At 30.9% G+C, this 20,608-nt stretch overlaps 6 protein-coding genes across 6 annotated transcripts; 3 read left to right on the top strand and 3 right to left on the bottom strand.

Moving 5' to 3' along the window:
• Positions 1-623: 623 nt before the first annotated feature.
• On the top strand, positions 624-1,127 carry LOC134835385 (vitamin K epoxide reductase complex subunit 1-like protein 1). Its single transcript, XM_063850262.1, has one exon. It carries the CDS (start codon positions 624-626, stop codon positions 1,125-1,127), a length of 504 nt encoding a protein of 167 aa, XP_063706332.1.
• On the bottom strand, positions 806-2,300 carry LOC134835072 (tRNA (cytosine(38)-C(5))-methyltransferase). The gene has a single exon (XM_063849928.1). The coding sequence runs from the start codon at positions 2,201-2,203 to the stop codon at positions 1,139-1,141; it is 1,065 nt and encodes a 354-aa protein (XP_063705998.1). The 5' UTR covers positions 2,204-2,300; the 3' UTR covers positions 806-1,138.
• Positions 2,301-3,524: 1,224 nt separating this feature from the next.
• LOC134833657 (RING finger protein 11) lies at positions 3,525-6,344 on the top strand. Its single transcript, XM_063848056.1, has 3 exons — positions 3,525-4,600; positions 4,664-4,934; positions 5,480-6,344. The coding sequence occupies exons 1-3, from the start codon at positions 4,508-4,510 to the stop codon at positions 5,530-5,532; spliced, it is 417 nt and encodes a 138-aa protein (XP_063704126.1). The 5' UTR covers positions 3,525-4,507; the 3' UTR covers positions 5,533-6,344.
• Positions 6,345-7,397: 1,053 nt separating this feature from the next.
• On the bottom strand, positions 7,398-11,276 carry LOC134833894 (glutamate--cysteine ligase catalytic subunit). The gene is made up of 8 exons (XM_063848382.1): positions 11,156-11,276; positions 10,459-10,720; positions 9,988-10,180; positions 9,533-9,933; positions 9,325-9,475; positions 8,114-8,669; positions 7,770-7,948; positions 7,398-7,707 (listed from the first exon to the last, which is right to left on the bottom strand). Exons 2-8 carry the CDS (start codon positions 10,718-10,720, stop codon positions 7,542-7,544), a joined length of 1,908 nt encoding a protein of 635 aa, XP_063704452.1. The 5' UTR covers positions 11,156-11,276; the 3' UTR covers positions 7,398-7,541.
• A 1,672-nt stretch (positions 11,277-12,948) lies between these two features.
• Positions 12,949-16,373, top strand: LOC134833476 (uncharacterized). Its single transcript, XM_063847794.1, has 3 exons — positions 12,949-13,098; positions 13,160-14,186; positions 15,441-16,373. Exons 1-3 carry the CDS (start codon positions 13,045-13,047, stop codon positions 16,271-16,273), a joined length of 1,914 nt encoding a protein of 637 aa, XP_063703864.1. The 5' UTR covers positions 12,949-13,044; the 3' UTR covers positions 16,274-16,373.
• A 1,210-nt stretch (positions 16,374-17,583) lies between these two features.
• LOC134835384 (phospholipid scramblase 2-like) lies at positions 17,584-18,276 on the bottom strand. The gene has a single exon (XM_063850260.1). The coding sequence runs from the start codon at positions 18,274-18,276 to the stop codon at positions 17,584-17,586; it is 693 nt and encodes a 230-aa protein (XP_063706330.1).
• Between the last annotated feature and the right edge of the window lie 2,332 nt (positions 18,277-20,608).

Genomic DNA, 20,608 nt, shown 5'->3' with positions numbered 1-20,608 from the left:
CCTGTATCCGAAAACGTGAGTAGTCTTAAATTTCATTAGAACTTACCAAAATTGAAATTACTTTTTCCTTTCTATTCAATACGTTGTTGGTGTGCAATTACACTTTTAATCCAATTTTATCAATTTTCTTCTTTCAACTAATGTTCACTAACTGTCAAATTGTTTCAAACTTTTCCGTAAAGCTGCGCCATCTATAGTTCAACACTATCCTAGAAACATTCTGATAAGATTTTTTGCTATACCTTCCATAGAAACATCTCCTAAAACAAAAAAGTCAGAAATCACGTTCTTTCTTATAAGATTTTTTACCTTTTTGAATTTGTTGATGTTCAATTAAACATACCGTACTCGAGCATGTGTTATTTTTGCGAGAATAGTTAGTGACGGTAATAATCATTGCTCACCTATACCTATAGTTAAAAAATCAAGATTCAAAAGCCGTGCTTCATCCGTATTTCATCATGCAAAACGAGACAAAGTCCAGTTCTCATCAAATATTGGAGTAAACAAAGTTAAAAATCGAAACAATTATAAAGTACTTACCAAATCAAATCGCTCAATTGGAGTTATTGAAAACCATTTCTACCATATGTTTTGATCAAAAAGTTCTAAAAAGCTCAAAAATGACATCGACTGAATCAAAACTTGCAAAATCCTGCCAAAGACTTGCTATTGCCGCTCTTTTGGGAACATTGATTTCCGCCTACGGATCCTACGTAGAACTGACTCTCGAGGAAAATGAAAATTACGAAGCGATGTGTGACATCAGTGAAAAAATCAGTTGTTCAAAAGTCTTTTCGACGGAATATGGAAAAGGATTTGGAATTGTTGGAAAAGTATTGGGAGAAGATTCCATATTGAATGTTCCGAATGGACTTTTTGGGTTAGTTTTTTACCCGTTTTTCCTAGTGACAGCTTTTATCAAATGTGGTAAAGTTGCAAGAGCTCAAAAATGGATGGCCTTGACTTCGAACTTCCTTTCCGTGTATTTGGCTTACTTACTGTACTTTGTGATACAGAATCTTTGTGTTGTTTGTGTGGCTTTGTACATCGTAAATGCATTTTTACTGGTATTTTCATGGCAGAAAGTAGCTGCCATTGAACGAATTAAACAGAAGACTCAATAATTTATAATTTTTTACCGATTGTCAAACGTAACTTTATTAAATAAACATTTTATCATGTGAGAGACGACTTTGATGTTTACGCTATTGCCCAGTAATCGATATCGTTGTTTATTGGTCACGGTATCAGGGAAGGAAAACTTATCGGAGGGGAAGCTCATCAAGTTTGCTACTTCCCTTGGAGTGAAGAAACGTAGCTTTAAAGGCTTTAACAGAGGTAAGGGATCAATTTTAGTTCTTTTCTGCTCCGGATCTTCAGGCTTTTCGTCGTTCGGAAGTAAATTCTCAAAAGCTTTTTGAACTTCTGCCTTCGATTTTTCGGTAAAAACTGATCCTGTGCCCTCCAGATAATGAGTGTAAGCTTTCGTGAAGCACATGCTATTTGTGGAGTCCTTGTCAACGATGTCAAAAACCTTGAAACGGGTCGACAGGATTTTATCTGATAAGTAAAAGTCGTCGAAAGTTTTGTTTTGTTCCAAAAACTCCTCAATTTTCTGTCTTTCTTCGGATACTTTCTCAGTACTGATCATCTGATTCCTAAAAGCTTCACCAAAATGACGTCTCGCAATGCAATAATAGCGATTTCTCGAATTAGGAACTCCCAATTCTGATGGACTTATAATAAACTCTTCGTACGAAAAACCAGCGTCTTGTAAAACTCCAATATATTTCTTGTGGGCTACAGATTTCTCGAAGCCCATGACATTTTCCATCAAAATGAAATCAACACTCGTTAAGGCAGGGATCATCTCGCAAATGTGGTTAAACGGATCACTTCGAGCATCTTCTAAATCCTTAAAGTTACCGTTCCGAGAAAATGGCTGACACGGTGGCGACATGCAAATTGTGTTGATGCCCAATTTGTTGATGAAAGCCGGTGTGAGTCCCTTGATGTTTTTCGAAACAATTTTGCTGGATGGAAAATTATGAGCGTAAACTTTGTTCGCAATGTCGTTGATGTCGATGGCGAGTTTAATTTCAAAGGGGATTCCAGAGTCCAAGAGACCGTAATGCATTCCTCCAATTCCACTAAAAAGTTCAAGAACTCGAACTTTGTCTATCGTCTTAGGATCTTCCATTGTTTTTGTTTAATATCACATGGAAAGATAAAAATCTCTTTCACGTTGTTTTTATCAACAGCTGTTTGTTTTATTTACAACTTTTCCGGGAGGCGAAGCGCTTCTGAAGGACAATGTAAGTGATTCACAAAAAGCTATTTAGAAACGATGACTTTCATATTTCATCAAAAATTATCAAAAATAATTGTGAATATAAAGTTTTTAAAACCTTTTTGACCTAAAATGAACTTCGTAATTATATTTTTTCAGAAAAACTCGAGGAAATATGATCCAAAAATCACCATTACTGTTTCATGCAATGAAATTTTGACAAGAACTGAATCGCGAACTCACACAATCAACAAACCAGCTGTCATTTATCGAGCACACAGCTGTGTAAATACACAAACATATATCACGTTCATACATGAATGAAGGACGTTACTGGATATCCATGAGATATCTTTGAAGGTCAATGGTCTGTCTGTGGTAAGTACTCTTGAGAGTGCAATTGCACCGAGTTTTATTTTTTCAAGCATTTTTTTAATCTTTGTAGATAGAACCAACAACTATTTTGCTAAAGATCTAAAAAGTTTTAAAAATTTTTGTTCGACTTTAATTAATGAAGTTGGAGCCCATCTCAAAAGGAGTAGTCCAAGGATCTGTTTTAGGCCCTTATTTTCCCTTATTTATATAAATAGCATCAGTCAGATCGAGATGACTGGAAGAACGTAGCGGATGACACTGCGATATAATACAAGTCACACTGCATTGAGCTGAACGTGCAAATGGGAGAGCGGAACTTACAGCTAATTAACTTCCCACAGATCAGTACGATACGGTCAGGAAGCTTTCCTTCGATACCTCATCTAAAACTGATCAATCAGTGAAAAGCTACAAGACCCCTTACCCAAACCCCTCTTCTCTCAAAATTGAAAAGTTCAACAAAAGGAACCTGAGTACTTTTCCAATATTACATTATTTACAATCGAATTTTTGAATTTTTTCACGAAATAGCCTTCTTTCAACTCCGAACATTAGGCCAAACTCGAATACGTGGGTGTGTGTCTTTCATATCTCAATCAGCTAAGGCTATGAATAGCAAAACTAACTAATAAAAAGGTACAGAAACCAAAGGTTTTAATTCTCATTAAATCCTCGAATATTTGAACAGATTATAATATTACAAACTTAACGAAAACGTACAAAAATTTAAACCAAAGACAAAAAACACTTTCTACAGAATTTCGAAACGATACCAAAACCCACTTTAGTATATCACTCCAATCAAACAACGACAACTTTATCATCCCGTTCACTCTCTACTAGTATCGTTGTTATTATTCAACAAAGTGTCGCGAAATAAAGTGAAACTTTCCGTGATCTCGACGACATTTTCACGCAATTAAATCCTTAGAAAAATCTTTGCAACCACAGAAAAACTTGCAAAAATGCACTAACGTACTCGTAAAAGCCCGAAATTATCAGTTTATCGGCTTAAAAGACTTTGAAGTGAGAAAAAAGTAAAAATTGCGCAAGAAAATATTAAAAAACTCGTACTTGACGAATTGTATGAGGTTGTCTTTGTAGGGGATTTCTTTGTGTTTCGCATCTCTACGACGACCGCGACGACGACGACGACTACCGATGATTGTAACACAACAACAACAAAACATTTGAAATTGAGATAATTTCTACCTAATAATGACTTGTTTTCGGCCGTTTTACTGATTACTAATCTCGTGAAAGAAGCACAAGAAGAAAGGAAAAAAAATTCGCACAAAATTAAGTGCGAGTGTGTGAGAAGAAAAAAAAGTGCAGAAAAACTGTTATTTACAAATTTTTTGAGAAATCTATTGTTTTGCCACAGACAAATGAACTGAACCAGGAAAAGTTTTTTTTATTATTATTTTAATTAACATTTTCCATACCAACGAGCCTATATACTCTCTCGCACACACATTCACATTGTTGTTGTTGTTTTTTTGTGCATTTACGCAGCAAATCACTTAAATAGCGTCTAATGTATTGGTCTGTCTCGTGTCTGCTGCTACAACTTTAATAAGCCATATAAAATAAATACATGAAAAAATAAACAGTGCAACGTTCGTGTATGACGACTCGCAGCTGGTAAATACAGTTCCTGCGTAATTTAATTAATAATTGTCGTGTATGTGTTCGCGAGGAACACTAAAGTGATCAGAAATCTTCATTACATGTGAGAACTCGGTTTGTTACGTGTTTGCTAAAAAAAATCAGAACCGAACAAGCCTTCTTCTTATCTCTGTACTTCTACGCCTGCTTCGTCTTTTTTGCGGCAATATAATGGGAAATTGTCTGAAATCCACGTCTGAAGATGATAACATATCCTTTCTTAGAGAAAATATCGAAACCACTCCGAGGGAGTCTATCGATCAAGTGAGTTTTTATTTTTTACCCGATAAAGTTTCTATTTTTACGACAAATTTACTTTTTTTTTAGAATGTCATGCAACCGACTTACACATCACAATCCACGCAACAAACCAGCTTACAGCACGCCAGCGAGGAGGAACAAATTAAGATAGCGAAGAGGATAGGACTGATACAGCACTTGCCCACATCTCTCTTCGATGGCAGCAAAAAGAATCGCGAGTGCATCATTTGCTTTGTAGAATTTGAAATTGGTGATAATGTTAGATATTTACCGTGTATGCATTTCTTTCATCAACATTGTATAGACGATTGGCTCATGCGAAGTCTTACGTGCCCCGGTAAGGATTTTTTTTATTTTTTTTAATCTTGAACTTGAGTGTTTTATTGAATTTCAAAAGAAAATTAATTAAACTTGAATTTTAATGAAAAAATATTTTAAAAAAGTTAGTTAAAAATAAATCAAATCAAGTGCATTTAGTTAAGTCAAATTTTTTTTTAAATATGTAAATGTCAATTCAAAAAGTACCGGTTGAAATTTTAAAATTATTTTTTCATTAAAATTTTTAAAACATTGATAAAAATTCAAATTTTTGCTCAAAAAGTCATAAAACCGTTACTTAAAATTTTATAATCAAAATTAACTAAAAAAAATAAAAAAAATATTAAATAAAAATTACAATAAAAAATTAAAACAAATTCAAAATTGAAAACTTAAATCTTAAATTGAATTAATTTTTTTTTTTTTTGAAAAATTTTAAAGAAAAAAAAATTTTCTCAATTTAAAAATTAAATGTAAAAATAATAAAAAATTTAACGCTCTTTAATAATTTTTTTGCTTTGCTAAAAAAAATAACTTATATACAATTTTTATTTATTTTTACAGAATGCCTAGAACCTGTGGACTCAGCGTTGCTAACCAGTTACGAAAATTCCTAAACTATTGGAAATCCCCGCAAAAAACAGGTTAAAAACTATTTTTTTTTGCCTATTCTAAAATTTACTTTCATGGAATGAAGAAAAAATGTATCATAGACATTGAACTAAAAATTAATGTTAAAAAAAAATAACTTTATACAGAAAAAAAAATAAATATTAAAAAAAATTAATATAAAAATTATGTATGACCGATTTTTACATAAAATAATTTTTTTAAGACAAAAAATGCGAGAATAGAATTACACAAAGAATAGTCATTGATTTGAATTTCATTTTAAGTTTAAAATGTAAAAAAAAAACTTTTGGTTTAAGGATTAAATTTCTTTTCTTATACTTGATTTAAAAATAAATAATTATCGTGACACGCCGCGTGTTTGATGAGTCACAGTCACATGATTTATTTAAAATTTACTACACTCTAAATAGGTGAATACCACTAAATACGATTATAATCACGAGAAATATTTCAAACATGATGAATAATAATAAACATAAAAAATTAGTGTCTTTCAACTCTTTTGGATTAAATAACAACAAAAAATAGGGAAAAACGTGCAGAAAAAATTATTCATGAATAAAAATAAAATAACAAAAATGTAGGTGGATACAATGCAATAATACAATATCAAGAGTCATTCAATCAGTCACTAAATAATTATTTTAGATAGCAAACTAAATAAAATAATAATAAATTAAGCGTACATTTAAAGTTATTATTATTATCATATTCGTACATACATCATAAATAGCTTTACAGAAAAAAAATAAATAAAAAATAACAGCTAACGGAGAATAATTTTCTCGTCATTCCAACAAAGAACAAAAATAATACACTGCAAAAACTTAAGTTTAATTGAATTAACAGTTTCGTTTTACTTACAAAATATATTTTGATTAATTATTAAAAAAAATATGAAAAAAAATAATTCTATTTCAATGAAGCCGTTACAATTAATAAAATTGTTTTGAATTTCGAAAATTTTTTTAAATTAAAAAAAAAATTAAAAATAAAAAAAGTAATGCCGCAAATAAAAATTAAATAAAAAATAATTAAAAAATTTAAACAAATAAAATTTGATAAAAGAAATTAAAAATTACAACAAAATAATTTTCATTCAATTTTAAATAATTAAAAAAAAAATAAATTAAAAATTAGTTTTAAAAATTTAAAACAATTTTAATCTTTGTACTGGCCCATTTTATAGTTATTAAAATAAAAAAAAAAATAAATGAACTAAAAATATTAACATACTAAAAAAAATCTGTTCATCCTACTGAATAAGTTAAGAAACGTTGCAAGTGAAATTCGTCAATATTTTTTAAAAAAATTATTCTATTAAAACCAATTTTTCAAAAAAAAAAAAAAAAAAAAAAAATACTTAAAAACTTTTTTTTTTAAATTAGATTTTTTTTTAAATTTTTCTTAAATTTAAATTTCAAATTAATAAAAAATTAAATAATTTTTTAATTCAAAAATAATTTTTACATCAATTTTTGATTTATTTTAAACAATTAATTTAAATTAAAAATAAATTTCAAATTCAAAAATTAATTAATTTCAAATTTTGACTAAAATGAATGAATTTCACTTCTAACGTTGAAAAAAAAAACTAAAAATTGACAAAAACAAGTGATTGAGGAAAATTTCAATTAATAAAACAGAAAAAAATTACTAAAAAAAAATTGTAAATAAATAACGCGAGTAAAAGAAAGAAAAATTTATAGGAAAATGATCTGTGTTTTGTTAATTGGTAGTTTTCCCTGGTGATAATTTTACTTTTTTCAATTGATTTTAAGTACATATAAAAAATATATTATATATTGATGATTAAATAAAGGCGAATTTAATGAAACAATTTTTCGTTTTATTTCAAAATATTTTTTTTTTTTACTTTTACAAGAAAGTAGAACAATACCTTATAAAATATTTGTAAATATTTGTAACAACAATTATATTAAAGATTATATATTTTTTTTTGTCCCTCCATCCACATGCAGTCTCGTTCCGTTTAACATGCCCGTAAATGCTTGGTGATTGCGTGCGGAACATGCTCCGATGTCTTTGTCGAGTTCGAGTGACCGAGCAATTCGGGGCAAGGTTCTAGATTTTCTTGTACTGCAAGGCACTTCATCAGTAAGTCGTAGTTTATGGTGTCGGTGATGACGGAATCTTGTCTAAAAAAAAATATATTTTTTAAGAAAAAAAGAAAGAAAAATTTTTTTTGATGAAATTTTACTTGTAATCGGGATGTGTGGTGACTTTTTCTCTAATCCAGCTGGCAGTCGTCATGAGTTGTCCACTCGCTCGTTGCGAAATTAAATGCAAATACTGTGTAATTGTACAATGTGTGTTGACATCGACGTCCATCGATGCAAGGTATGAATGTAGTAAAGGCAGTAAACCAGGAAAAGTTCCCTAAAATAGAAAATTTAAAAAATATTTTTAAAGAAATTTCAAAAAAATTGAATTTTTCTATAAAAAATGAATTTTTTTAAATTTAATTTTTCGTTTAAAAATTATTTTTTTTGTTCAAAAAATTTAAATTTTGGTTGAAAAATAGATTTTTGAATTTTTTCTTACTTTTCCGTTAATAATTTGATCGATCGTCATTAATTCGTATTCATTGCACAGCTCCTCGCAATTTTCATTGCGGCACAACTTTAAATTTTTCCCGTCAACCGTGACGCCGGTGATGGATTTCTTGAACCAGAACTTTTGTTCGCGGCACGCATTCCGTTTTTGTGCATTTTGCATATTTTCGTCGACTTTGCTGATGGGAATCAACAAGTCCAGATTGTACGACAGAATGACGCGTGTCAGGAGCACGATGAAGCACGCAAATGCCGAATTTTCGAAATCCGTGAGTTGCAATTCGCACGGGCGGAATTCGACGCGCCATCCAATTGACGTGTTCGGTGGCGGCGGCTTGAAGCGCATCGTTTGCCAATTTGTTGATTGAATGTTCTCAAAGTGATCCGTGTCCTCCTCGTCATTCTGATTGACTTTTTCGCTGAACAGTGAGACGGTGTCACGGATGAAGAGATGAGCCACGTGCTGCGCAAGAAGCGGATCAATGTTGCCCTCAAGGAGCTTTTTGTAATTTTGCTGGTGGTAAACTAGGGGAATGTCATTGAATCTGAAAAAAAAGAAAAATTTTATTTGAGTTTTGAATTTTTGTCCCAGTGCACATTTGAAATTTTTTGACCCAATGCACATTTTTGAATTTCCACCCAATGCAGATTTTTCCAAATGTGATAAAAATGGATTTATAGCTCAGTTTTGTTCTATTAGCGTAAAATTAAGTTAATTGAATCTTTTATTATTCAAAAAGTTGAACCCAGTGCACATTTTACAAATTTCTACCCAATGCAAAGCCTTCAAAATGCGGTAAAAATAAATTTTTAACCATATTTGTGTCTAATTAGCAACAAATTCAAGTAAATTTCATCGTGTCTTATTTAAAGATTTTATCCTAGGTCACATTTTAAAATTCCTGCCCAATGCACATTTTACAAACTGCGATAAAAATTTATTTTCAGCTGATTTTTGACCAATTAGAGACAATATTGAGTTAATTGAATCTTTTATTATTCAAAAATTTGAACCCAGTGCACATTTTCAAATTTCTGCCCAGTGCAAAATATTAAAAATGCGATAAAAATCGATATTTCAGCAAATCTTTTTCAATTTGTGACAATTTAAAATAAAAAAATTCAATCCAGTGCACATTTTTAAAATTTGACCCAATGCACATTTAAAAATTTCAAATAAAAATCAATTAAAGAACTTACTTTTGTCCAGCAGGAGACAAATACGAGTCAATTGAATCATATCGCGACTTGTGAATTCTAAGTTGTCCTTCTTTCAGCGGTTTTTCACCTCTTTCCTCGGGCGTGCGGCAATCCACAGAGGCACTTATGACGTTCCAGCGACAATCCGTATCTAACAAAAAAAATTATCAATTTTTCGATAAGAGCGATAAGCAAACAAAACACTCACCACTTAACATGCCACGATGAATGGGCGACGCTGCACTCAACGCCAACATAATCGGACACAACGGCGTCAGCTGGTCGTATAACGTGCGCGCCTCATTGATGTTACAACACTGAAACGTGAACTGCAAACAACAACATCCCATCCCGAAACCCATGGCATCCATGTGAATATGGTCCGGTTTCTCCGGCGTACTGCCCGCAACGGGAATTTTCGTATTTTTATCCTTGAAAACGGGGATGTCGATGGAAACTTTCGAGCCACGTCGCATCCGGATGTTTCGTGAAAGAGTTTTGAAACGCGGATGTCCCGGAAAAATCGCTTCGTCCACGAAATAAAGAGATTTAGCGACACCATCTTCCGCATCTGGTCGCGGCGCGTAGGGAGGAAACGTGAAATTAGGCCTGAAAAGATTTTTTTAATAAAAATTTGATGGGGAGTCATGAAAAATTTCTCACATTCCAAGCATTGGGAAACTCGTGATGCACATAGCAACCTCATTTTCTTTGAGCAACTTGGCGACATCGTGTCTGCGGTTCGACATGTTTGCCTCGACGACGTTAAAGTGCGCTAAGAGACCTCCATAAGGCTTTCCTGGAGTGCCTTCTACCATGTAATTCGCGTATTCCGGTCGCCAAAGTGACTTTACTCCTGAAAATTGGAAAAAAAAAAAATTTTAAAAAAATAATATAAAATATTTTTTTTATTTAAAATTAAATTTTATAAAAAAAAATAATTTTAAAAAAAAATTTTTTAATTATTAAAAAAAAAATTAATTTTTTTAAATTTATTTAATTTTTTATTAAAATACTCAATTAATTATTAATATTAAATAATTAATTATTTTTTTTTTATTTATTAATTTAATTATTTTTTTTTATTTTTTAAAAATATTAAATCAATTTTTTTCTAGCGAAATTGTGACTCACCATCCGGGTTTTTGATCTCCTCTTCGTTAAGTTTTTGTAAAATCTCTTCGGCTCGCAGCGAAACTTGTGCCTTTTTGTTCTCATGATCGAACCGGACAATCATATACTCAATTTCGTCGCCCCATTTGAGGATGTCTCCCTGCCGATCCTTCAATTTCGCATACAAATTGATGAATTGCTGGATTCCGTGCTGCCGTACATGTTCTGCGTGCTTCTTCGTCTCCTCCCAACTCAGTGGATTTCCTTCCGACAAAAGGCCCATCTAAAATTAAATCGTATCTATGACAATTGTACACAAAAAAAATTATGAATTCCTAATGAAGTGGACAAATTATTCACTGCGGACTAAATCAATACACAAAATAATTATTATGTCACAATGAGACAGCAACTTTTAAGCTTTTTTTTTTGAGTAAACACAACAAAAAAAAGTTTCACGAGATAAAATATCGTGTTTGTGAGATAAGATAAGGCAGAATTTGTTTGTCAAATTGCATCGAATCACGTAATAAATTTCAAATGCCGTTCCAATAATTGAGCAAAATACCCGCAATGGGATTTTAATGAATGGACAGTTAGTTGATTGCACTCGAAAGTGATTTATGTTGACCTTGATGTTGACAAAAAAAGTGTTCTAAATTTCTATTCCGTGTTTTTGATGGATTTTTCGCGTCAAATCGAAGGTGAATGCACTCACTTTTTATCTGGTTCGATTTTTCCGGTCAACCAGCGACTGAAATTTTACACTTTTTACTTATTCTTATTGGATAACTTTGTGAAATTCGGCAATTTTCACTTTGAGCAATTCAATCAACTGCACGCACAGCACGAATATTTGATACTGATGTTTCTCTTGATACAACTTTACTGGGTTTGTTTTTGACGTCAACATTACTCATACTTTTACGGTACTAACGGTACGATGCACGGTTAACGTAAGGCAGATAATTTTGTGAGAAATCGAAATTTTTTCAAATTTTAAAATTTCTCCAAATCGTTTTTTGCTTATGTTTTTGTGTTGTTAATGCCTTAATCCATTAAATTTTTAAAATTTTGAAATAAAACAAAATTCAAATGAAATTTTGTGCATTTGTGCGATTTATCCTTTTTCTCAACAGAAAATTTCCCAAAACTGCCCCTTAGAGATTAGGTAAGAAATTTTTCTGCACAAAAATTGTTTTTAGTAGCCAATTATTTACCTTTGTTAGCTTGAAAGAAATAGTTTAGCTAACTAAAAATAATTAAATTATTCTTTTACTTAATTTTGAACTTAAACTTCAAATATTTTAAAATTTTAGATTTTTAAATATTTTGTTTTATGTTATATGTGTTCAGAGTGATTTGTAAATTTATTTTATTTATTTATTTATTCCATCTAAAAGTCTTATTTAGAAAAATTATCCCAAATAAACAATCAAACAATTAAATAAAAAGTTTAAAATGTTATGGTACTGTGTTATTTAGCTCCAACGTAGAGCGGCCGCCGCCACATGCTTACTTACTTTTATCCAGTTGGACTGGCTTTCTATTTCCCATATTATTTGACTTCAGTTCATTCAATTGGATTCTCCCAAACGCAGATCTACAGTAAAACCTACAGAGAACCAACAGAATGGAAGACATTGAGACGGCATAAAAACCCCTTTAACTAAACTTAATCTAAATTTGTACAAAAATCAAGTAGAAAATTCTTCAAATCAAGAAGCCCCTACGAGCACTAGGCTCAATCAAGAAGAAAAATAGGAGTTGAAGCTCCAAATCAAGAAAAACTAACTCAAAAAAAGCGAGAAAATAAATCATCAGATATTAAATACAGGTGATAAAAATGTTTCTATCCAATCGGTCGTGACCATAAGATCGTACGAAGATAATTTTAATTCAATTGCGAATTTTTGATCAATTTTTGTGCAATCATCGGGAAAGTTGACCTTTAATTTCTGCTCCACTTGTATTTTGTAAATCAATTTGTTTTTGTTCATAGTTTTTTTGGGCTCAACATTAATTAACGATGCTCCCTGTCTTCTTGATTTTAGCGTATAAATTTGCAACTTTTTAGTTGACGATCTGTTCTTCCGAATTATTAGCGTTGAAACTTTTACTGATAGATAGGTATGCCATTTTTTATTTTTCAGACTAAGAAAACTAAGCTAAGAAAAAAAAATGAAATTTTAAATTAAATAAAATAGTTTAAAAATTTAATTTTTCTAACATTAAAGATTTAAAAAAGTAATACAAAAAAAAATTAAAAGAAAATCTTAAAAAACTTTTAGAAAAATAAAATACATTTTTATAAAAATATGAAAGTCAAAAAGTTTAATTGAATTATTGAATTATTTAATTGAATTTTTTAAAAATTAAATTTTTTAAATTTTTAAATTTTAAAAAAGTTACTAACAATAAAATGTACTTACTTTTCGTCTTTACGGTACCTAAAAACTTCATCTATGAACAGGTCCCAAATCTGTCAAAATAAAATTTTTGTAAACATTGCAACATGTTTCTTCCGCTCTTTTTGAATTTCGAACAATAAATACGAAATTAACACAATTTTGGAAATAAAAATTCAAGTAAAAAACTTCCAAAAAGATGTCACTTCCGGAAAACAGTCAAAACTCCTCAATTTCCGTACTAAAATCTGATGTAAGTATCAAAAATTTTGCTTCCTAAAATTTTTTATCTTACTTTTCATTGTAATTTCCAGGACTTGATAGAAATTTTCGGATACCTCAACTTCAATGAACTCATCACCTGTCGCCGTGTTTGCTCATTTTGGTACAAAATCATTCGTGACACGTCGCACTTGAATGATCGCCTCTGTTTTCGCCTCGAATTTGGACGTGGCTTTGTCGTTGATCGTCATGAGCCGCCACTTTCGTTGATTCTTCACAGCAAAATTAAAATCGAAAAGTTGACTTTTTGGAATGATTTCTTCGAGGCAGGGAAAAGTATCGCCACGGTCACGGCTAATCGTGAAAAATTACAAAAATTGCTCCATATTTTGAGGGAAATGAATGTCACGGAGACACTTCATGACCTGATGATGCAAACGCGAGACGATGAACCGCGAACCAATAGTTTACTTTTTGAACACTTGATTTGTGGCATGAAAAATTTGAAATATCTCCGGTTTTCACTTCCATCGTTCGTGCACGCTTTTGAGACTTTACTCCCATCGATGAACAGCAATCCACCTTTCACGATCGCATCAATTGAAAAAGTTGAGATTTTTCACGAAACGTTCCGTCGATTGATTGCGGATGATTTTCGGCGAATGTTGAAAATTTTCCCGAATACGAAGGAAATTCACATTTATCCGTCGGTTTCAATGTTACTAGATAAAAGTATCATTCAAACATTTGCGCCTCTCATCAAGACAATCACCAATCTCGAGCATTATACCATCAAAGATATCATGAACATCGAAAATTTGGCTCTAGATCATCTGGAATTTCCGGATCCATGCGAGTCGTCGCGGGTTCTTCGTTTCATACAAGAACATCCGGAAATAAAAAGTGCAAGTTTGTTAGTAGATTATTCCAGTGTCGATTTTATGAGACCCTATGACATGATTACGACACTAATTATTCAAGTTGATGCCTTTGAAATTGACGAATTCGATGACGAGAGTAATCCCGAGTACATGTACAATATTTTGAGATTCACACCAAATTTAAAAAGACTTCAAATTGAGTTTCCGAAGGCTGAGGAGCATAATTTTGGACATACAGGTTAGAAAAGCCTTAAAATTTTTAAATCGAAAATTACGAGATTCAAAATGTGTGTTTAAGGTCAAACGTGTAATAATTTTTTAGGAACGTAAGGAGGCTTAAGTTAAAATTTCGTTAAACATAATCAGATATTGTACTGAGATTTGTTCAAAAATATTAAATTAAGAGAGGATATTCTCTCGATTGTTTCTATGGAACAAATTTGAGTACAATAAAGGGCGAATCAAAAAATTTTGTTCTATGAAAGGTTTTTTCACGCACTTTAAATACACAGAAGACGAAAAACTGTTTTTCGGACCTCAAAGTAAATTTTTATGAAGTCATAAAACTAGTTAAAACTTCAATATAAAGTATGAATAAATTTAATATGTCATTTTAGATAGTTAGTACAATATCTGATGATATTTTTAACGAAACTTAACGAACTTAAGCTTGACTTAAGCATCCTTACGTTCATACAAAAAAGTACACGTTTGTCCAATCAAAGTTTTGAAAAGAGCTGCAAAAAACTTTTTTAGTTAAACTTGAAAAACTTTTGAGATTGAAATGAAAATTTCAGTTAAAGAATCCAAAATATTTTGACTTAAGCCGACTTAAGCTCAAATTAAAGATTAAGTCAAAAGTCAGTTATTAAATTTTTGTTTTTTTTTTGCAAATTAAATTTTCTTAACTTTACTTTTGCTTAAGAATGTTTAAATTTAAGGTTTTTTCTGACATATTCTTCAATTTAAGCTTAAGTCAAGTTAAGTTAATTATTAAGTCAAAATATTTTAGAATTTTTTCCTCAAGTTTAAGTTAAGTCTTAAATTTAAGTTTAAGAGTTGAAGTCGAAAGTTTTTTCAGCCTTGAATTTTTAGATAACTTTTGGTGTGGCTTCAGAGTCACAAAAACTTAAAAGACTTAACCTTTAGTAAAGAAATCAAAAATATTTTGACTTAAGGTTAAGTTCAACAAAAAGTCAAAATAAGTTACCCTGTTTTGGGTTTTTAGGAAAAAAAACTTAATTTTTTTTTAATTTTGAAAGATAATTTTTAATTTGACTTAAAATATCATTAACTCACCATTTAAGTCTCTGAAAGTTTTTCTTTCGAAGTTTTAGCTTAAGTCAAAATTTTTCTGGCCCTAAAATTGTAACGACTTTTTAAAAAATTGAAAATTTTCTTTGTACCTTCAGAGCTGGAAATTTTTTTTTTGTGATTTTCGAGATTTAAAAATTAAAATAATATTCATTTGAATTTTCTCTTCTCTTTCTAGAAATTGATTTGCCGCATTTAGAAGAAGTTGAAGTCACACAAATCGAGCTAGATTGCCAAAATTGTTGCTTAAAACTCTTAAAATCTTGCGTGAACACAAAAACTCTTACCTTGAAGGATGTCTCACAGCATCTCGAAGTCGTACAAATGCAAGCAATTGCCCAAACTCTCGTAAATCTCGAAAATGTCTCGATTTTCTACGAATACGACGAAGAATTGGGAAATCTCTTCGAAGAATGGCCCGAAATGCCGAAATTACGACATCTCACCTTGAACAAAGTTGGTGTTGTGACAATTCCAGGAATTCGTACGCTTCAAGCGTCATGTCCTTTGCTCCAAACGCTCAAACTTTATTCCATCCGCAACACAAATATGAAGGAACTTTTGCAGGAAATTGCCAATAAATTCCCAGATATCGTCGATTTAACGCTCCGCGGGGGACGAACACAAAAAGTCTCAAATTTGAGTGAAATTTTCGCCGGAGGAAAAGGATGGCGCTTAAAAACTCTTGATATTTCGCCAGATCTCGAACATTCAGACATTCTACAGCTTTTTAAGCAACTCGATTTCTTGCAAGTTGTTACGTGTAAATTTGGAGCTCTAGTCGTTACGCGTCGCATTTACTATGAAGTTACAAAGATGAAGGCTTATAAGCTAGACGAGATAGTTCAACCGATGAAAAGTCGCAAACGGATCCATTTGGATGCGGATGACTCGTCAGATTCGGAAACGTCTTCGAGTGAGATGAGTGACGATGATGACGATGACTATGATTCTACAGATACGTACAATAGTGACGACATGGATGCAGAAAATGACATTATTGTGCTGTAATTGTGCCTTCTTATACTTTTTTTCTTGGTGAATAATTTATTAAATTATTTGTAAGTTTAAATAAAAATCTTTTGTAGAATATTGAAGAAATATTCCAAATCTAAAGTTCATCCTTTTAATATTTTTCTCGATGTTTTTATTTCAATTTTTGATTTTCAATTGTAAAAAAATTTAATATTTTTTTTATTCGAAAAAAAAAGGTAAAGCAACGCCTTATTTAAAGTTTTATCCTGAAATGTCCAAATTTCAACTAAAATGATCTCTTGAATTACTTTTTGAAAATGTTCTCCATTATCTTTTTTATCAGCCTTTAATTGATTTTACAATAGATATTTTGAACTTCGAAAAAAGCAACGCCTTATTAGAAATTTATTTGACCAATTTAGATTAAATGTTCTCTTGACTCATTATTCTTGTATTGCTATGTTTATCTCGTTTATATTCGAATTTTTGATCCATAATAGTTTATATTAATTGCTTTAATTTTGGTCTCTACTAAAAGGTAAAGCAACGCCTTTTAATAAATTTGGACAAATTTGATCAAGTATTCACTTAGCTTAGTTTTCTTTTATTTACACTTTCTTTTCTAAATTCAAATTTGAATAAAATGCCTTGAAAGTACTAAGAAAAAGAAATTCTTTTGATTCTTCAGTCTGACATGTTAAAAAAATTTTTAGAGAAAAATGTAAGGCAATGCTTTTTTTTTAAATATAAAGCAAATATCATTTTCCAAAATTTATCCGAAAAACTTATTAAGTCTCAAAAAAGAATTTTTCCATTTTTTTCTTTACTGTATTTTGCTTTATGAGGCTCTAAGTCATTCTAACATAAGAAGAAAGGTAAAGCAACGCCTTTTTTAGAAAAGAAAAAGGAATTTTGTAGTATTTTTTGAAGAAAATTGAACAATTTCAATTTGGAATGTTTTCATTTATCACTTTATAATTTGAGGTTTCCAATTATTTAAAAATACTTTTAAAAATTAGAAAAAAAAAGTAAAGGCAACGCCTTAAAAGCTGTTTCTTTATGCCAAACTGATCTGAAATTTAAATCTTATCACTTTTTATTTTTTTAAAAAAAATCTCTTAAATGTCTCTCTCATTCCTAAATGTCGGTCAAAGAAATTCCGGAATTTGTTTATAGAAGATCAGTCTACTTAGTTATAGTTGTTTATCCAGTGTTTATAATAAAACAAGATGTATTGTGGTGCGCCAATTCCAACGCAACAATGTACGGTAAAAATCATTCGCACGTCAAACTCAATAAAAAACGAATTGATTCTGTCTACTTTTGAAACATTTTTATTCCACTTTTCAACTTTCGTGATATCTCATGTCCAACCAGAGACATGCTGATAGCAACACCGCTTTGTGTTTCACTTCCAAATCCGGAGGAAATTCCACGCCAAAAATATTATCATCGCCAATGCTTTCTTTGATGTTCGGAGCCCATAATTTTCCAATTTTCCCGATTTCTGTGCCCATCGCATCTCGCACCTTAAATTCGTCGCATTGCATCAAAGATGTCGCTTTAATCGTGAACGCCGTGTTTCCCGCTTCATCTTTGACGACATACAATGGCCGATGAAAAAACCTCGTGCGATTCTCAATGCGCCCAATCGTCGTACTGATACTCGAACAATTGACATAAAGTTGCGTCACTGGCTCAAACCACGACAGAGGCAACGATAATTTGAGGATTTTTCGTTTGTTTTCGTTGAAAATGTGCAGGTCAAAGGGACGCGTGGAATCCGTGAAGCAACATCTGACACACTCGTCGGTGCTCTCGATCGCCCAAAGGACTTTCTTGCCCTCGAGTGTCTTCAAGATGTACTTGTTGCGCGTTTCGTAGCCCGTAAAGACGTGATCCGAGCTTTTTTGCTTGATAAACACGTGCGAAAGTGGCAAGAGAACTTCCAAGCCTGGAGGACAGAGACGATTTGAACGAAGTGAGCCGCGACTCGCGATGCTCCGTTCACTCAAACGAAACCGATCAGACAGAGACATCACGGGTCAAGAGTTGAAATGACACTGAACCGAATAATCAGCAGAGACAAGTAAATTGGGAATGACGTGTTTACTTTACACACATTGTTATTGTACAAACATCTGGTTATTCGCGTTTTTTTCTCATTTTTCCAACAAATGGTGAGTTATGGAATGAAGGTCGAAGAGATTTTTCTTTTTATCTTATTTTTGAAAATATTTATGACTCATTGATCTATTGACATAGAAGAATTTGAAGAAAATTTTAGACAATTTTGAAGTGAGGAGTACAAAAAAGTGAAATTTGTCTTTTGAATATAAGAAAAGTTTAATTGTTTGGTTATATTAAAAAAAAAAAACAAAATTAATATTGAGAAGCAAAAAAGTGTGAAAATAATGGGAAAAAATTTAAAAATTAAAAAACGAAACGATCGACCATATTCTTAGGGAATGTCAGCTGCTGATAGGAGACTTGGCATCCCAAAACACCCCCATACGTGACATCCGTGGATCCAGGAAGTTCGACGTCCTCCCGATAATCACCAGCTTTCTGAAGGAGAACCGAAAAATTATTGAAAATGATGCCTTAAAATTTTGTTTGTCTTCGTCCTTTCACTAGACCAAGATTGCCTTAAGTAACAGGTACAATTAATGTAAAACATCCTTGTTTTTTATTAAAATAGGGAAAAAATACTTCTTTTTGAAAAAATAAAAATTTTTGATTGCAAGGAAAAAGCTTATCGAACTGCTACTTTCAATGAAATTTTTAATATTTATCTCGTTCAAGTTTTCTTACGTTCTTTTACACAAATTTTTTTTACACAAAATTGATCAAATCAGCTCAAAAACATGTTTTATTACCTTTAAATATAACACTTGTCATCTGATAATGAAGCAATATTCAGTTTTTTATCCGAGCAATTATTGACTCGTGGACTGAATTATGAATCAATATAACAGATAAGTTCTTTATAATAAAAGTGCAAACTTCGATCCACGTCAGAATTATTTTACTTGTGAAACAATTTAAAACTAAAACTTTAAGAAAAAAACTTTTTCTTTCTAAAAAAGAGGAAAAACTGTGAAAACAATGAAAATTTGTTTCGTTCTATTTCTAGTTGCCATCGGGTGGTTTTCCATGGCTAAAAGTGCAGTTCCCATCACTCAAATGACTATTAATAGCATAACTTGCAACAATTCAATGCCAAAACGCAAAAATAGAACGACCCAAGTTCTAACTGGCAATTTGACATTTAAAATGCCTTTTTCGAATGACATATCAACACTTGTTATCTTTTCTTATCAAGACTATTCGGGAATTTGGAAGGTTCTGAACATGAGAAATTATCACCGTTTCTGTGACGTGGCTCTTAGAACCTTAAAAAATCAGTATGCCAGATATTTACCAGATTTGAAACAATCTTGTCCAATAGAACCGTCTTGAAAGGATTGGGAACCTGATCTTAAGTTACTTGTTCCGTTATACTGGATGGAAGCAGATAATTGGGCTCTGGATGTGAAATATTTTAACAAAGATACGCCAGATGACTTTATTGGAGCAGCTAGAGCGGAAATTCGTCTATTCAATGAAAGAATGAGTCAATAATGACATAAATATGATTGAAATCCACCGCGGAGCTCAAACAAAAAAACATATATTTTTATCGTAAAATATTCCTAAAATTTTAGTTTTTCAGTATATTTTTGAAATTGAAAATTTGTTTCGAAATTTCAAATTGCATCGGGTCTTTCAGTTTTCCCATAAAAATTTCAATTTTTTGTATCATGTTTGATTGTAGTTATAAATATGTCTTTTAATTAAAATTTTAGAAAAAATGAAATTTATATTTTTCAGAAAATTCCAATTTGAATTTACTTTGATTAAATTTTAAAAAATTTTAAAAAAAAATATTTTTGAAAAAACCTATTATTCATAATTTAATTTTTATGTGCATCAAATATTGCTAAAAAATCATTGATTGAAATGACGAAATTTTTTGAAATTTGTTTTTTAATGAATATAAAAAGATTATGAAAATTAAAAATTTTAATTGCATTTTGAGAAAACGAATGAAATGCTCGCATTTCAATTGTTCAAAAGTTGAGCTCGAAAAAATTGGAAAAAGCTTAAATTTTCCGATTTTAAACAAAAATTTTAAAAAAAAAAATTTTTTAATTTTAAAATTTTAATTTTTAAATAAACTAAACTTATAACATTTTAAAATTTTTAATGAAAAATTTCCGAAAAAACTTTTCCGTAAAAATAAAATTTTTTAAAAATCATTCAAGTTTCCAAAATTGAGAAATTCAAATATATTAAAATTTTGAAAAATTTCAAGATTTTTTTTTCAAT

The sequence above is a fragment of the Culicoides brevitarsis genome, chromosome 3 (assembly GCF_036172545.1).
Source record: "Culicoides brevitarsis isolate CSIRO-B50_1 chromosome 3, AGI_CSIRO_Cbre_v1, whole genome shotgun sequence".
Lineage (NCBI taxonomy): Eukaryota > Metazoa > Arthropoda > Insecta > Diptera > Ceratopogonidae > Culicoides > Culicoides brevitarsis.
Note: the sequence above shows the minus strand (reverse complement) of the source record. Positions and strands in the feature narration are given on the sequence as shown.

Coding starts and splice junctions, on each gene's coding strand:
- LOC134833476 (XM_063847794.1), top strand. CDS start 13,045: ATGTCACTTCCGGAAAACAGTCAAAACTCCTCAATTTCCGTACTAAAA. Junction 13,099..13,159: donor TTTCCGTACTAAAATCTGAT/GTAAGTATCAAA, acceptor TGTAATTTCCAG/GACTTGATAGAAATTTTCGG. Junction 14,187..15,440: donor GCATAATTTTGGACATACAG/GTTAGAAAAGCC, acceptor TTCTCTTTCTAG/AAATTGATTTGCCGCATTTA.
- LOC134833894 (XM_063848382.1), bottom strand. CDS start 10,720: ATGGGCCTTTTGTCGGAAGGAAATCCACTGAGTTGGGAGGAGACGAAG. Junction 9,934..9,987: donor AGTTTCCCAATGCTTGGAAT/GTGAGAAATTTT, acceptor AAATCTTTTCAG/GCCTAATTTCACGTTTCCTC. Junction 7,949..8,113: donor ATCAAATTATTAACGGAAAA/GTAAGAAAAAAT, acceptor TTTCTATTTTAG/GGAACTTTTCCTGGTTTACT.
- LOC134835072 (XM_063849928.1), bottom strand. CDS start 2,203: ATGGAAGATCCTAAGACGATAGACAAAGTTCGAGTTCTTGAACTTTTT.
- LOC134833657 (XM_063848056.1), top strand. CDS start 4,508: ATGGGAAATTGTCTGAAATCCACGTCTGAAGATGATAACATATCCTTT. Junction 4,601..4,663: donor CGAGGGAGTCTATCGATCAA/GTGAGTTTTTAT, acceptor CTTTTTTTTTAG/AATGTCATGCAACCGACTTA. Junction 4,935..5,479: donor GCGAAGTCTTACGTGCCCCG/GTAAGGATTTTT, acceptor TTATTTTTACAG/AATGCCTAGAACCTGTGGAC.
- LOC134835385 (XM_063850262.1), top strand. CDS start 624: ATGACATCGACTGAATCAAAACTTGCAAAATCCTGCCAAAGACTTGCT.
- LOC134835384 (XM_063850260.1), bottom strand. CDS start 18,276: ATGTCTCTGTCTGATCGGTTTCGTTTGAGTGAACGGAGCATCGCGAGT.